Genomic DNA, 16,726 nt, shown 5'->3' on the forward strand with positions numbered 1-16,726 from the left:
ATCCGGCAACAGCTCCTGCTGTTTCCCGTTCAATGGAAGCCCTATATAGAGTGCATGATGTGGTAAAGCTGGGCCTGGCCCATTTTCCGCCGGTTGAGGCTTCCATTGCTGGTCCAGACGCCTAATTTGGTGCGCCTATCCAAGGATGCTGCCTGCCCTAAGAAGCAGTTCCGGGTTTTTGAGGTAATCCTGAAACAAGCCTATTCAGTTAGGGAACTACAATAACATCATGGCAGCCGACCAGTGGCATTTGCTGCAGCCCCTCAATGAGAACCACATGTCCTCACCACAACAGCTGGATGAGCTGTGCCTGATGAATTAAAAACCTGCTCCATGTGTCCAAACTCAACGGACAGGCTGTAGGCAGAAACCTGGCTGCGCTGGTAGCTGCCCGCAGGCAGCTTTGGCTTTCCCAGGCACGTGTGCCTGATGAGGACAAAGGGACGAGATACTGCAGCGCTCTCACTGCGTGCAGGAATCCACTAAGGAGCTGGTTCACCTGCTTCCCAAGCGACCACCTCCAGCACGTAAACCAGTGGCAAACTGGCGCCCAAGGTCCAAGCAGCACCAAAGACTGGCACAGCTGCTTGCGCCCGCTGCCAGAGGCGATGTTCGTGACCGACCCCACAGGTTAAGCAGCAGTCCCATGGTCAAGACCTGTCTAAGCTATCCAGCAGACATGGTCAGGACTGCCTATGAGCTGGCCAACTTGCCCCCCTCCAGAAAAGCTCACTGCCCATTCCACCAGGGGCATGGCAGCTTTGTGGGCTTTATTCCAGGAGGCATCTGTCAAAGACATATGCAATGCAGCGGTGTGGGCTACTCCCCATACCTTCACTAAGTTCTACAGCTTAATGTCATCGATCATCAAAATCCTGGTTTTGCAACTAGAGTGTTTAGGGTGGTTTCCCAGTCAACCCTTACAACACAGTCATAGAGGTGAGTTTCTCCCTCGATTTTTTCACCCTAGCTAATTACTGGGGTTCCGAATGGTAATGCGCAGGGTAGCCTCTTGGCTTAGCCTTGTAGCATTCTGGTTCGGCAATCTTGTCCTTGCGACGGCTTGGATATACTGACCTGTGACACGGATGGCTCGTGTGGTGACGTCAGACCAGGAAGGAAGTCACAACAGTACTGAGAGTAAATGCGCAGTTGCGCCAGTTTATTGTAAATAAAAAGTTTAAACAAAACAAAACAAAACAAACAGGCACGTTGGCCAAAACGCCCACATGCCAATACACATTTTATCTGCACATGAAGTGATTGTGAAATCCCGTGCCTAAATACACACATATATTTTAAATCTATATAAAAATTATTTTTGAAGGAAGATCTCTTGATCTCCCTTAAAGCTGACAGCAAGATAAATATCAGTTCTATTCTGAAACTTATACCCACCATCCTTAAAGTTTTCTCAGCGTATTAGGAGTGTGTCCAAATATGGTATATCAGAGCTGGGTCTCACATCATTTTTAGAATCAAGCAGAATGATTACATATGAAAATTTAATCTGAATCATCTACAATTGAAACAATAGAAGTGCTACACCTATTCTGTGGTATCCACGGCCAGAAATTGTGAATGTTTTACAGATTTATAACAAGAGGAGCCTTTTGTAGCAATTGCATAATATTCAAATAGCTGTAAGTGCCAAGCTTGTGTGAAGTAAGTAAGGTCTTTGTTTATGAAGCCTGTCATTTCAAGTTGTCTATCTCCATATGTCTGCCTTAAAATATCAAGATGGTGTAATATAAGTGCATCTTTCAGACCTATCATCAGACATGTCATTAAGATATTGTCCTTATAGTAAATAATTAGAGAACATCTGGATTCATCTTTTAGGTTGTACATGCTTTAGTATATTACATTAACCACAAAGTTGGTCATCATTGTGTCTTGGAAGGGGTGAATCTACACGCTGTATATTTGTGGTTAGTCGGGTTCCAGCTCCTCTTCAACATAATTAATGATTTGTTTAAAGGCCTGTCACAGTCAGTTTTTCACAATACATGTCAGTAGAAAGTCTCACTGCTTTTCCTCTGCACTTCTGATCTTTTCAGTATGTATTCTGACGGACGGTATGGGACAGAACAACAGCAATTACTAGCTTTTTTATGCTGGAAAGTAAACACTATCTCAATTCACCGTTACTCCACCAATATCCGATGAGTCTTTAACATACCCAAAAGATACACACGTTCAACAGTAAGTATCATATGGAAACTGGGTCAGCTCTGAGCTGCACATACAGTAAACATCCATTTGACAACAGATCTCCCTGCAGTGTATCCATTACATACTGTCTACAGAGGTTTAAGTTGTATTCAGAATGACTACATTTCTACATGCTTCTACCATCATATAGCTTTTCAGTAGTCTTCTCTTGAAGTCCGTAAATGTGTTGTTTTGCTAATTTAGTAAACTGTGACAGGTGTATATAATTAATCCATTAACTACAGACATCGCCTATGTTTTCCAGCCAAGGTTCTTTTAAAACCAATAAGTTTTAAAATTGTTAGAACATATTGAAACAGATTCCCATTAAACAGTTATATCTGCCACCATATTCTTTTTGATAAAATGGAATAATCATAGATCTTCTTTTGCTGTGTATTTTGTAGTTTGAAAGTTTTGTATGTTATAATCCATGTTCTAGTGTTGGGTAAAGTTTATAAGACAAGGGCCTCTATAGGCTCTTGCACAAATCTCCACGTATTCCCCTTGGGATGTCAGATAGCTAGCTCAACATTGCACATAATTTGTTACTTCAGGTTAACAGTATCGCTGCTCTTCAATCTTCTGAAGAGTTCACTTAATAATGTACCACTCACTCCAGGCTGGAAAAGGCTATATAACATGTCTGCAGACAGCTAAAACTGAAAATCTATCTTCATGAGAGTAAGAGAATGTCCAAGCTTTGTTGTTTATTTATTTATTTATTTGTTTTGCTCTGTCAGTTGAATTATACATAAAATGTTATAGTATTTCCTTTAATTAAGGAGAGGGGAGAGAAGAGAGGCTGAATGCCAGACTGCAGGAAATGTTTTTTTTGTAACAAACTCCTAATTTGTTTTATGATCTTGCTGTTGTCACTCCATCATAGTCTGGGATCCTATCCATTCAGAGCAGGTATGTCACAGCTAGATCACTCTCACACTGCCTTGCTGATGTGCATAAATCTGGTCCTTTGGGGGAAATCTATGTTTGGAGAGTTAAGGGGCCAGTCTTTCAACAAGGCAAGCTAATCCAGTCCTTGACCTTTCAGACAGAAAGGTCAGCACCACTTGGGATGGTAGTGTCCACAGGGAACTATTTAGCTCGGAAAAGCATAGTTACAAGAAGCTGCAAGTATCATGATTTGCACACACAACCACAGCATATAAATTTTGTGTAACCTATAAACTAAAGCTTAAAACTTTCTAGACAAGAACCATTCTTTTATTTCAGGATATAGGATATAATTATACAGCTATGGCCAAAAGTTTTGCACACCTTGAGTTTTAGGATTGAGACATAATTTAAAAAAAAAAAAACTATATGAACATAATTTAGATCTTTTATTTAGCATCATGTAACCAAAGAAACTACAAAGTGATATTGCAAGTCTACTGGAAGCTATAACAGTAGTACCGTTATTCATGTTGGATTTTAAAATGTTACATTTTTCAATTTTTGTCAGTTGCTCGCATATGGAAAACTACAAAGTGGTATGTAATTCAATATGCTAACGTACCATTATTCAGTAGGTTTCATTCAACTTTATGAAGCAACATTTTTTAATTCTGTAGGGTGATGAAAAACCTGTGGCCATAGTTGTACTCAAGAAAAACTAATCTAGTCTTGATTATTGGGATGTTCCTCATCTCTAATCAAAGAGTGTAGTACTTCTAGACACGAATCATCTTAGATCTCATTTATGTCCCTTTGACATAAACTTTGTTAAAAATAAATTTACAGTAAAAGGTACAGTATAACCACGGGCAGTTCAGAGATGAGAATATTCGCTGATGCAATTTCATATCTCTTTCTGTGTAAAGATCATGAAGGGCATGTTTGAGCCTCTGTAAATGAGGAGGAATGCTACATCCTGCCAAAACTCAGACACTTGAGATAACCACATCAGGGGATGTCTCCTAGATTACTTTTCCTATCAGCCCTCCGTTTTATATACTGTATATACACTCTAGTTTGTTTGTTATCTGGTTGGTTAGGAGAAGCCAGCTTCTGGAAGATACACAGTGTTTATAAAACGGTCCTTTCACTTAGTTGTAAACAGCAAACTGAAACTCCCCCAAACAGATCTGTGCTAAGTGACAATATTATCTTAGTCTGTAAATTATCAACCATCCTAATTTGTTTTTTTTTTGTCTGTTTGTTTTTCTTTCTTGATCCAGATTAATAGTACATCTGTGAGTGTTTCAGTCTAGAGCTCCTCAGAACTAGTGCTGTGGTTCAGTTCCTGTAGTGCGTATTGATGTCAACTCTGCTTTGCATTGTGCCTCACAGTTCGCCAGGGGCATGTAGTCAGAAAGGTTTTACTGCACACTCTGTCGTGGGTTATTGCACTTATAAAATGGCTTTGTTTATTTTATGAAAAGAAAACAAAAAACAGTAAGATGTATAGTTTCATTGCATGTATCCGTCCACCAGTGCAAAATTGTTCCCATACTTTGTCTTTAGAAGCTACAGATTTGCTGAACAAAAAAAAATATATATATTACCGTTGAGTGAACTTTTCATTTATTTATTTAGATACTCAAGGTTATTTTTGAATGTATGAATTCCCTTGTAGATATAACTGCTTTCTTACATGTTTCATACACTTTGATAAATAAAGTTGACATTTAAAATCACTGTTGCCCTAGTACAATTTGTTGTTCCTCCATACACGATGCCTGTTTCTCTTCTCAGCACTAGTTTAACTTTTCCAGAGTCTCAGTGCACGAGCTTAACCCATGAGGTCAGGCAGACAGTCATGTAGAATGTCACTCATATCAGTCAATCTGAACAAAACGACTCACTGTATTATAATACACTCTCCAATTACTGTAATGTATTTAACTTTTATAAGATATTGTTGAAAATCTGAACCTAGGTTGCTGATTTAATTAATTTTTTTCATACCCTGTCCCTTCTTTGTTAAGATCCAATGCAACTGCTCTCCACTCCAGATCCTGCAGTTTGGCTGGATTTGGTACTTCAGCCAAGGGCTTTACAGACGCTCTTGCCATGACCGAAGAGATATGAGATTTTTAATTTCATTAATGTTACTGTTTGACAAATAAAACATTATTTAAACAAAAAAAATGCTGAATGTCTAAGGGACCAAATGTCCTTTACTCCCAGTAAGGCAGTGAGTTTTTAAAGCTGTTGACCCAGACATGCTTTAATCTTCAGAGGTGATGAGCCCCTAGCCGTGCAGAAAGACAATTCTTACTATGTGGTCATGTGGTCTTGTTCAGCCAATCAGTGTTTAATTTATCCAAGTCATTTTAGAAAGTAAATCTTTTAATAGAAAAAAGATTATTAGGTCCTCTCATCAAGGTGCAGGTGCTTCAGCTGGAATGTTTTGAGATGCACCGATAAGCAACCAATCTATAATTTAGATACCTCCATAAAGCTGTTAAATTAATAAACAAGAAACACAGTTCTATTTGGATTGCATTTGCTCACAATTCATTGTGAACAAATGTAATCCAGATAGTATTGTTTTTGTTATGAGTTGCGTCTTCTAATTTATAACATGTTATTAGAATATAAGAAGTTGATGGAAAGGAAAAGCCATTTGGACTAATAAGCGTGGATCTTTCCACCTCCCCATTATAACACCATAGCTTTTACTAAGACCTCATCAGTATATTCCAGGTTCTGCAAATCTGCTGGATGTCTTACATTTTTTCCTCCGTAAGATGATTTTTGTTTCTAGCTAATAATGGATTTATTTTCTATTCTATCTGCTGATGTCACACACTTAAGCATTTGGTGTCAGCTGCTCACGTTGGCCTGCTTGAGAAGGAGTATCCCGATTATTTTAGATTCGGGATGATTTTAATTCCTCTAGTGTTGTGTTGCTGAATCGTGCTTGCAACTGCATTGAACAGCAGGCACTGGCCTACAGATGACATGAAGAATGGAGAGTTTTTGGTGTACAACCTTAGCTCATCACTGATAAAGGGTCAATCCATCTCTGTAATGATTTTATTAGTTTCCTGAAATATAATGGTAGGAAGTGTTATCCTCAAGCTGTCTGTGTGAAATTTATAGAGATCAGTTCCCAGAGAAAGAAGATGCATCAGCAAAACAAATGTTTGCTGAATTACAATGTTATTCAACCCTTCACTTTATATACAGGGCTGGCAAAGAATCACTTTGGGCTACTTTGGTCCTGTGAACCACTGTCCTCAAGGTGTAGAAATGAATCAGTAATTCCCTAGTGTAGCATGAGCCATTTGACAGTGGTTTTGGACTGCTAGTCCTTTCCTTTTTCTCAATATGAGCTGGTCACTGGGCTGCATGTCAATAACGGTATAGAGTTTCCGTGTCTCAATTTGTCGTTCTCTGTGAAAGCTGACTATTTTTCAAGTGTCTTAGTAAGTTTCAGCCAGGGGCTTTTTACCAGCACTGCATATTTGGAAAACAGATTAAATATGCACTTTAAAGGGCGAAGGTCACCTAATAGAGGTTTCAACTTCTGTTTGTTTGTAATTTGTACAATTGACATACAGGCACAATATAGGCTGATGTGGCATACAGTTGTCTGTATGTGTTCGTCACTTTACAAATATTGAGAGAAAAAAAAAAACTTTGGTATTTTGTTAAAGTTGCTTCATGTAGCATTTATATATATATATATATATATATATATATATATATATATAACATATATATATATATATATATATATATATATATATATATATATATATATATATATATATATATATATATATATATATAATAGATGGGCTTCAGTGAGTTACAGGAAAATAATTTCATCGAGGGTTTCTGTGACATCAGGTCAAGTAATTTATAAACTGTCACAGAAACCCGAGATGGAATTGTTTTCCTGTAACTCACTGAAGAGGCCCATCCATTATTTTTTTTATAATACATGGATACCCTTGTGATGCTAATATTAAAGAAGACGAGGTTCAGCAGTACAGTTCGGGTTTTTTTAAACGTAGTGTTTCAGTGCTGTACAGACGCTCTATTTCGTTATCCCTTTCTCCAGTTTCTCTGAGATACGAATGTACCAGCTTTGTCTTTTTTTTGGTTTTTAACATATTCTCATTTTGTTGATCATTAATGAAAATTTCTGTACTGTGGGTTTTGTCAAGTGATTGAAAACGAGACATTTTGTGTTTCAATTGAAAGTGATGCTCTCGAGGAGTCGAATGGGTCAAAGTTCAAGTATATTTTCCACTTTCTGACATCACTACTGGGGTATTATATTTTTCAAATGGCTCAGCATGCAAATATAGCCTTCATCCATGTATTATATATATTTTATTTATTTTTTGACATTTTTATATATTTGCAATTGTTCTCAGTGGTTTTACTGAAGTGTGTTAAATGTTTTTTTTCTTTATGAAAACAATATATATGCTTTTAATGACATCTAAGAATTACATTTATAAATACAGTAGGGTTTGCTTTAACTATGTATTGTGGTTAGGACATATTATTTTAATAGGTTGATGTAGCCTAGTCCACAATAACATTTCAGATGTTTATATTTTTGTGATATTCACATCTGAAATGACAGATATCGAGTCATCTACATTGCCGGGCAATAGCTTTCACAATTTTTAAGACGTGTTACTTAATTTAATGTTTTTATGTGTAAGATTATCAGAATACTTAATCAGATCTAAATTTGGGGCTCTGTCATTATCATCTGACCATATGATGGGCAACATTACAAAGATTTCAGAGTACCTCAACAATGGCCACCACTTACAAAAGATCTTAGATGAACAAAGAGGCTTTATAGATCCCAGATGTTTTTGTGTTCTGTTCTTGCTACTGTGCTGTGTCAGATTTTCTTTTTTTTCTTACTATAAATAAGTGTTCCTCAGCACATGGGCATTCAAAACGACACACACCACCCTCACCACATACAAACACACAGCTCTTTGTAAATGGCAAATTAATTCTGTCCAGTGTTATTGTAGAAGTTAAGCAGAACATAATGTATGAATAATATAATCTTATAAATAGGACTGATCCATCCCAAATCACAGGTGCAATATGAATAGCTTTTGTTCAGTATGTTATGGGTTTAAGCAAATACATAGGGCTAGTTATCTAGTTTGAACAATTGTGGCAGAACACTTTTGACAAATGAAAAGCTTTTGACAAATGATACTATCTGTAGTGGGTTAAAATTGGAAACTGGTATGTTTTTTTTCCAGTGTTTTCCAGTACTACGTTAGTCATCGTGGTCAAAAGGATACAAATCAGCCTGAAGACTTGTGCCAGGAAGGCAGATACATCTTTTCAGGACAAACTGCTCTCTTGGCATTTTTTAGGTTCAAATTATGCTGTGAAGAAATGTGATCCTTGTCTGTGTTCCACGTACCAACACCCCAACGTAGTGTTTGGCTTTTATTTAACGAGTTAAGGTAGCCTCATTTGTTTGACACATCAAATTTAAGCCTGGTTGATAGTAATTTAATGACAGAGAAAATGTGGTGTTCATAATTCTTTGACTAAACTCAATTAGGAAGTTACAGCATACAAATATGCCCTGGTATAGGAAGAAAGCAAACTTTTGAATTTTAAATTAAGTATGTCACACCAAGGCAGACCCTCATAATGACTTTTGAGATCCAGAAAACTATGGCATTGTTTTACTTACAATTGATTTAATGACTCCATTAAAGCTTGACAAAGGTGGCAAGCTGAAGAAGACAAAGAAATATTGGATAAAGATTGTCCGGAAACTAATTGAATTGCCACAGTTAGTCAGTGAATCTGTTTGCCAGTGTTATCAATGTGACTAATGACACAAGATGGATTAACTGAGTGTAAATACTGCCCATCAATGTCTGCTGGGTAGTGTAGTAAGGAGAGACAGCCAGGAGAAGGAAGTATTGTTATTTTTTATTAGAACAACTTTCTCAAAAGTCATTGTTGCAGTTTTTTTTTTTTTCAATTAATTATTTTTTGTTTCGTTTTTCTAGATTGAGTTGAAAGCTATTAGAAATCAATCCTGTTAACTTTCATTGGCAGCCGATAAGTATCAACACGGTTTGAACAGGGACACTTGACAGTTTGAAAGACGCAGAAACTACAATTATACAATAAGTAATACATGAAGGTCATCTGTGTATTAATTGTGACATACCATAAAACAGGCTAATCATATGATAGGTGTCATTACATTGAAAAAGTATAGCACCATGACCTACATCCACAGTGATCTTCAGAATGGGTCAAGCATTTTCCACCTTGGTACATACTGCAGAAGTAGGTCATGTTGACACTCATGCATTTGAAATAACTACGTATTTGAAATAACTAAGTTTCATATCAATGTATAACTGAAGCTTTGGAAAACCAAAAATTAAAGATTTGTCTGGTACCTGGGGAGATCATGATCCATTGTTAAAATTACAGAAGATTAGTTTTAGATCAGCTGTGCTGAGATTTTTAAAATTCCGGTGAATTTATCACTGATATATCAGGCATGTGTTTGAGTAAAAAAAAAAAAAAAAGTATTTTGTTTGGGGGATTGAAACATACTATTACAGCATATACAAAGCACATCTTTTGGTAAACCTGCTCCGTTGCCTGTGCATTACCACAAACCCACACAATGCAAGCATTCAGCCCCCATGTTACTGCTGTCACTGATAGTTTCAGTCTTAAATCCGGAGTTCAGGAAAACTATCACGTTCTATGAGACAGACAAAGTGCATTAACTGCTATATAAAACAGCAGGAAAATACTCAAAAGAAAAATAAAACACAATGATATATGAAAGCATTAATAAACTCAATTACCGGTACCATATTTGGCTGCTTGGGTCCAGTGTCTTTTTTTTTCCGACCATTGGACACAATGGGTTTCATAGCATGGGTGCATATCACAAGGCAACACAGCATTTAAGTTCTGATTTATTTCTCAAAGTTTGACTTGTTCACATATACAGTCCCTTGTTTCCTCATGGCTGCCTCTGCAAAGCGGATATTTGAGATGGACGATGATCTCAACAGCCATAACACTATGGCTGGGAACAGTAGTGAAGGATTGGTAGGAAGAGCCAAAAGGAAGTAAGGTTCATGCAGGATATTAATATCCTTCGCATAGTGGTATATATTAGATTTTTCTTCCCTGAGCAAGCCAGTCCAATTTATCTTACTAAATATTTCACCAAGTGGAAGCCCTTGTGCCATTTCTGAATGACCTGGAAACAAGAGGTTTTATGAACCTACTTGCAAACAGAAATATGCTTTGTTACTTAAATGCTGACTTTCTCTTGGGTTTTAATGCTGGTGGCACATGTCTCAGTACCAGTAGACTAAATAAGAAACTGTTTTCCACAAGTGAAGTATTTTTTTTTTCTGTTGTAACCTACAATTTCATTACAGTTTTAAATAGAACCCGTATTGAACAAATTCAGAATTGTTTAGAGTGGAAAAGGTGGGCACTTTTCCGATGCACATTCAACATTAGTTTGAAAATATAAAAAACACCAGAGACAAAACTGTAAATCTGTCTCAACAGTCTTTTTGAAATCTGGGGGCAATGGCAAAACATAAAATTCAAGGTTGATATAAATTATTGTATGTGCAGATATGCATTAAAAGTTATTGAAGAATAACACCTTGTGTATTCTCTTTCTAGCAAACGTCATGTATCTGGGAAGTCAAGAGATGGTGCAAGTTATGGACAGAGATAATCCAACAATCAAGAAAAATCTAGACAAGGTAATAATTATATTCTGTTTTTATCTGTTCTTTTGGGACAGCTTGAGCACAAGGTTTAAGTCAAAGCACAATTAGCAGCACTGCTTCATAGTCTGACGACACATCCAGGAAAGTTTTAGATGGGCTAAGGCTCGCGTCGAATGGAACATCAATGACTGGGGATGCCAGTCCTCTTCACTGATCTCCTGACCTGATACAGAGGGTTATAGTCGACCATCCAGTGCAACCCAGAAATCTGCAGGAGGCCCAGGGTGCCCTTATCCAAGAATGGACCCAGCCTCCACAGCAGTGTGTGCAGTATCAGATTAGTAGGATATACAGGGTTGTCATAGAGTCATTGTGATTTACATACTCGGTACTGATCACATGCAAACGCACAGGAAGATTGTTCAGGAATTTTCATAAAACTTTCTTTGGAGGGAACCTTTATGTTATGCATCATTTTCCACAGGTTAAACTCTATGTTAGCAAAATCAGCCATTCCCTGTATGAAGCACCTCTTTGTTGTAAGTCTTGATCCCTAGCAAAAGTTGAGTGGTATACATTGATTTGGGTATACAACAGACGAGAACAGAATTACCGGAGTCAAAAAATTGTCCTTGTCAATCTTAGCTTGTCACTTTGTCTTGACGTAAAAAAGTGTTTCTTAATTAAAATAAATACATTAATAAAAATGCATAAACTGTTTGGTTTTTAGGTAGTAAGATTTCTGTGAAAATATGTGTAGCCAGACATATTGTTTGGGAAATAGCAAAAAGGCTTGTGTAAATTCATTTGATTTGCACTATAAAGGCAACATTTAATTTATCCTTTAACTCTTCACCCCTTAACACTGTTCATTAACATTGCAGGCCGGCAACATAATAGCATTCACTTCTGACAACCATTAAACTTGCATTTAGGACTTCATACAGTAAAAAAAAAATCAACCTGCTGATCGGCTCCTGATGTTTTTCTGGTATTCGCAGCTGCCATTTCTGAGTTGGGATCTCCTTTGTTGCAAGGTTAAAGGGTTAATTTTATTGGTAACCTTTTTAATGGCAGTGCATCAGATATGTTAGTGATAGGGCCTGTGCACGGAGCCGTTAAACAGCCTAGTCCATGACTTAATTCCACATGGAATATAGAATTAGTGGTTTAATTATCAGTTGTTTATTAACCCGTTTCCTTGTTCGTTTAGGACTAGTCAGGAGGAAGTGCGCTGACTCATTGACACTTGAACTATGACTTTGTGAACAGACAGGTGGCAGCTGAGAAGGTGTAGTAATAGCTGCAGGCAATAAAACATTTTATCCTAAGTATAAATTACTAAATAGGTTTTCCTGTTTTTCTTGCCATGTACTTTCATCTCACAAACTCATGCAGTTTTCATTAGCAAAAATGTCTTCTGGACCTGCAGCTCTTTAAAAGAAACACGATACAAGCATGTACATTTTTACATAGTACAAATGCACATTTATTTTCAATCCATTTTACAAAGTGATATAAATCCTTGTCAGATACCATACTCATCTGTGAAAGTTTCTGTGTGCCATGCACCAAAGGACATACACATTATATTCTCTTCTGACTGCCGGTCCATTATTATAATTATTAGATCACACAACCCTGTGTGTGGTGTTTTGGTGTAGTGTACACACACAATGTATAATTTTGGGGATTTCCTATAAACATATTGTTATTGCATGTAACTTTGACTAATCATTTTCATGTACACAAACATTCTGAATTTGAAAGCTCTTCCTGTGAAACATCTGGTATCTATTTTTTACATCCAATTTCTGTCCTTTACTGAGATTAACTTATAATATAACTAACTTTACCATTATCTGTATTATTAATTTCTGTTACCAGTTCTGTGAATTTACTATTTATTTTAATGATAAAGGTGACATTGTAGGCTACAGCAATTGAGCTTCTGCAACAATATAGTGCAAGATCCAAGATCCAGCATGTGGTAGGTGGGCGAGGTACAAGTTCACCTTGCCTCAGTGCCTAATAGATGCGATTGTCGGTGATTATGCTGAACATTAGGGAGAGGCTAGAAGTCTTTATTATCTGAACAGCCCTATTCCAGGGTGGGCTAAACGATAAGATATCCCTCACGAGTCAGTAACAAGACCTAAGATACATGTTGAATTTGTCTAATTATGATAAATTATTTTATGCTACCCTTTGTTTAGTTTTTTTATGGATATTTAATAATGCATTTAAAGTGTCACTGACAATGAACCACAAGATAATGTACCTAAGCTAGTTTTAAACCTATATTAGGATGTTTGAAATTATCTAGCATCATTCAAGTAGTGAATGAAGATTAAATTTCAATACATATAAATGAGTCTTGTATTGCTGACATTAAACAGACCACACTGCACCATGTGATTTGTTTGTGGATTTTATCTGTCACTATATAGAACATTGGTATAATTCATTGGTTATTTTGTATCCTCTTCAAAGGATCCTCTTCTAAAGATTGTAGGACATATAGGGCCCTATTTAGCAACGTTCGCAAACCCCTACGGCAGTCACAAAACACTTTTGTGTACAGTTAGCGCACCAGAATCAGGCGCATGCGTGGGCAAACAGACTTTGCCCACCTATGTGATTTAGCAACACATGTTTTGGTGCCCACTCGGCAACTTAGCGTCAGCTGACATGGGCTCAACTTGGGGAGTGCCCTAATTTAAATACAAATGTAGCGATTTAGCAAACCATCAACAGTGTTAGCGTTTGCGTTTCAGTAGACTTTTCTTAGCCTGTCTGACACACAATGTGTGCAGCAATTTCGCCTGTTTGACACACAATGTATGCAGCAATTTTGCTTCTACAGACAAACAATCACTGACATCTGCCAACTGCTTCAGTATAAAGTACATGCACCAACACAGAATAGGCACTTCTACGTAACTCGTAAGGGGACCTATAATGTCAATGTGCAAGTAGTGTGTGATCTGTGATGCAAACAACTACATCACAAATGTGTATGCAAATTCGCAGGTGGCAGCTGTGTTTCAGCGGTATGACAGTCTGAGAGTCTGGTTGGTAGGCGACAATGGATGTCCACTGAAGCAGTGGCTTGGCTTGTTGTGTTTTACACAACATAGCTCTCCATAATGAACTTACAGAGGAAAGATTACAGGGTTTGAGGGAAGCAGATGCTGAACTTGACACACCAGTGTTGGAGCTTGCAGATATTGCAAGTGCCAGGCAGGTCAGACAAAGCCTTTTAGACGGGTTCACAGGTATGCATGCGGACCAATAAAAAAATGGGGACTTTGTTATTGCTGTATAAGATCCAAATGCGTACCATTGGTATATTTTTAACAGGAAAGCATTTATAATAAAGGCAGCGACAGTGCTCATGGTTCCAAGGTGAGCTATACACGCCTAACTTAAGGAAAACTACTGATTCTAAATGTTTCGCTTCCCACCACCTCACCCCACCACTCATTGCTCACTCGCTCGCTCAGCAAGTGAAACAGACAAAAATATTTATGTAACTTAATTTTGCTTATAGATTTTTTTTTAAATTATTTTATAAGCATTCACTATCCCGCCACCCCCCACCCCCCTCATGCTAAAACATTTAGCCTTGCTTGAGGCGCTAGTGTCGTCTTCCTTATTTTTTTTTGGTTTCAAAATACCCTCTGTTCGCTATCGCAGACGCACAGGTCTTCTTAAAGGGAATGTTGAGTCCTTATTGGTTGTAACCTTACTGCCCCATTGTGCTTTGATTGGCTGGGTGCATGATTTGCTATTTGATGTGCGTTAGCCCACGCATGAGATTTCTAAATCACGTTTTCGTGCGCTATCGCAGCGCTTCACAAACGCAGTCATTTTTGCCATAGCGATAGCTGTGCACATTTTTGCTAAATAGGGCCCATACTGTTCAGAGATTGAAATAAGACTCCCATTGCATAGCAGTTTGATCCATTCCTGTTAACTTGTTACTGATAAACTGTGTCTAATCAAGCTCATAGTAAAACCTGGAATGAGTGAAACAGCAATACAATAGGAGTCTTATTTCCATCACTGCTGTTGCAAATTAAAATGCATTGTCTAATGCCTTTTTTTGAGCTGTTTAATTGAGGCCCCTGTGTACTGGAGTAATTGTCATCTTGATAAGTGGATCGTAGATGTTCCCTGTACTGATGTGTCATAATAGAGATAACTATAAAATAGTTTACCATTAAAGGTCTGATTTCAAATCCACCTTAAGTCACAAGTGAAACAAAAGATAGTAGTTGAGAAAGATTGGATGGACATGCATACCAAACTGTTCCCTTTCCCAGTAAAACAGTTATCCCTCCAAGGCATGCTTGCTCGGCAATGTGGGATAGCTCTGCTATAAATATGTGTCAGAGTAATCTGTTAGAAATAAATCAGGTAAACGTATCTGTTCTATTTATCGTACTTTGTGACTAGATTTTATTTATTCTGTATTAATACTACAGTTTAGCTGGTTAATGACTTCTTTTGCTTGCCTTTTTAACTGGTATTTAGAAGTACATTCCACAACATTGAAGTTCCCAATCTCACAATGTCTGCCTGGTGGTGGCAAACTCTTCATTAAACTGAGCTAGACCACCCTTCAGGGGTGATAAAAGGAATAATGTAATGCTTGTCACTTGTTTGTCTGATTGTGCAGCATTGCTGAAGTCTGGAAAATTCCTGCCCTCAGGCGGTTGCACCCCTTTAGCCAGGAGGCTGTATTAGGTTAAGGGGCATATAGAGTGCTGCAAAGCTTTGGAAAATAATTGGAAAAACATACTTAGGCTACTGTGAAGCCAGCTGAAAAGCACTGTGTATTGTTAGGTGTCAAGTTGTTTTAACACTTTATTCAATTTTCTCTTCTATAATCACTCATCCATACCACTTAAAATCTGGTTTGAACACTTTTGTACTTAAAAACTGCCACAACAGGGAAGGTACCCCATCCCCCAGTCTTCACATGCTGCTTTGTATCAGATGTAATTGCTGGATGATTTATAAGTTGTCAGTATACTCTGCTACCTGGTGGCATCAAACACAGTGAGTTCTGTGTCAGGCGTGACATTGTTTTCATTAGTTACTGGCCTTATATGAGAAATTCCATATACTTGGGTCACCATGGCCCCAAGGGATCCCTGACAGCACATAGCAGTCAATTAGATCTGTTTTAGTTGTCTAAACCAGGGATGCCCAATTCCAGTCTTGGAAGATCATTCCACTTCAGGTTTAATGGGTAAAATTAGATAGTTAAATACTTAAGGAACAGAATTTAGATTGAATTGGTTCAATTAAACAGTTTACAACAGGGTTTGAACAAAAACCTTGCTAACCCCTGGTAAATGGTGGCATATAATCATTATATATCATTTGAGTTAGTGTTTCCCCATGTGACACTTACTGACATGTGTTGACACCAAGGTTTTGTGAAGTAACCAAAATTCACATATTTTCAATTAATCTGTTTAAGTCGATTAATCACATTTGGTCATATTCAAAAAGCAATAAAATAATGGAATAGAACTTCAGTGCATTATAAATAGGCCATATAATTTATTATACAGTATATTGAAACAATTGGTGGTGTACTAAATGGCTTAATTATGTTCTAACTTCCATGGAAAGGAGATGTTTCAATAAACAAAATTTAATATATATATATACACTTTAAATACACTTTCATCATCATTAAATAAATAACAGAAATAAATAACAGACAATGTTTTTGAAGTTCATACCACAGTTTTTTTGGCATACAGCTCTCCGTGTGGCTTGCTGACTGCTGCATAATTCAGTTCATA

The 16,726-nt window shown here is 37.3% G+C and overlaps 1 protein-coding gene across 1 annotated transcript in view; it reads left to right on the top strand.

Moving 5' to 3' along the window:
• ldah (lipid droplet associated hydrolase) overlaps nt 1–16,726 on the top strand; it is a 111,649-nt gene that overhangs the window by 89,445 nt on the left and 5,478 nt on the right. The window contains exon 6 of the mRNA XM_059025717.1: nt 10,852–10,934. Coding sequence (XP_058881700.1) covers nt 10,852–10,934 — 83 coding nt within the window. The remainder of the gene's footprint in view (nt 1–10,851; nt 10,935–16,726) is intronic.

The sequence above is a fragment of the Acipenser ruthenus genome, chromosome 6 (genome assembly GCF_902713425.1).
Source record: "Acipenser ruthenus chromosome 6, fAciRut3.2 maternal haplotype, whole genome shotgun sequence".
NCBI classification, from domain to species: domain Eukaryota; kingdom Metazoa; phylum Chordata; class Actinopteri; order Acipenseriformes; family Acipenseridae; genus Acipenser; species Acipenser ruthenus.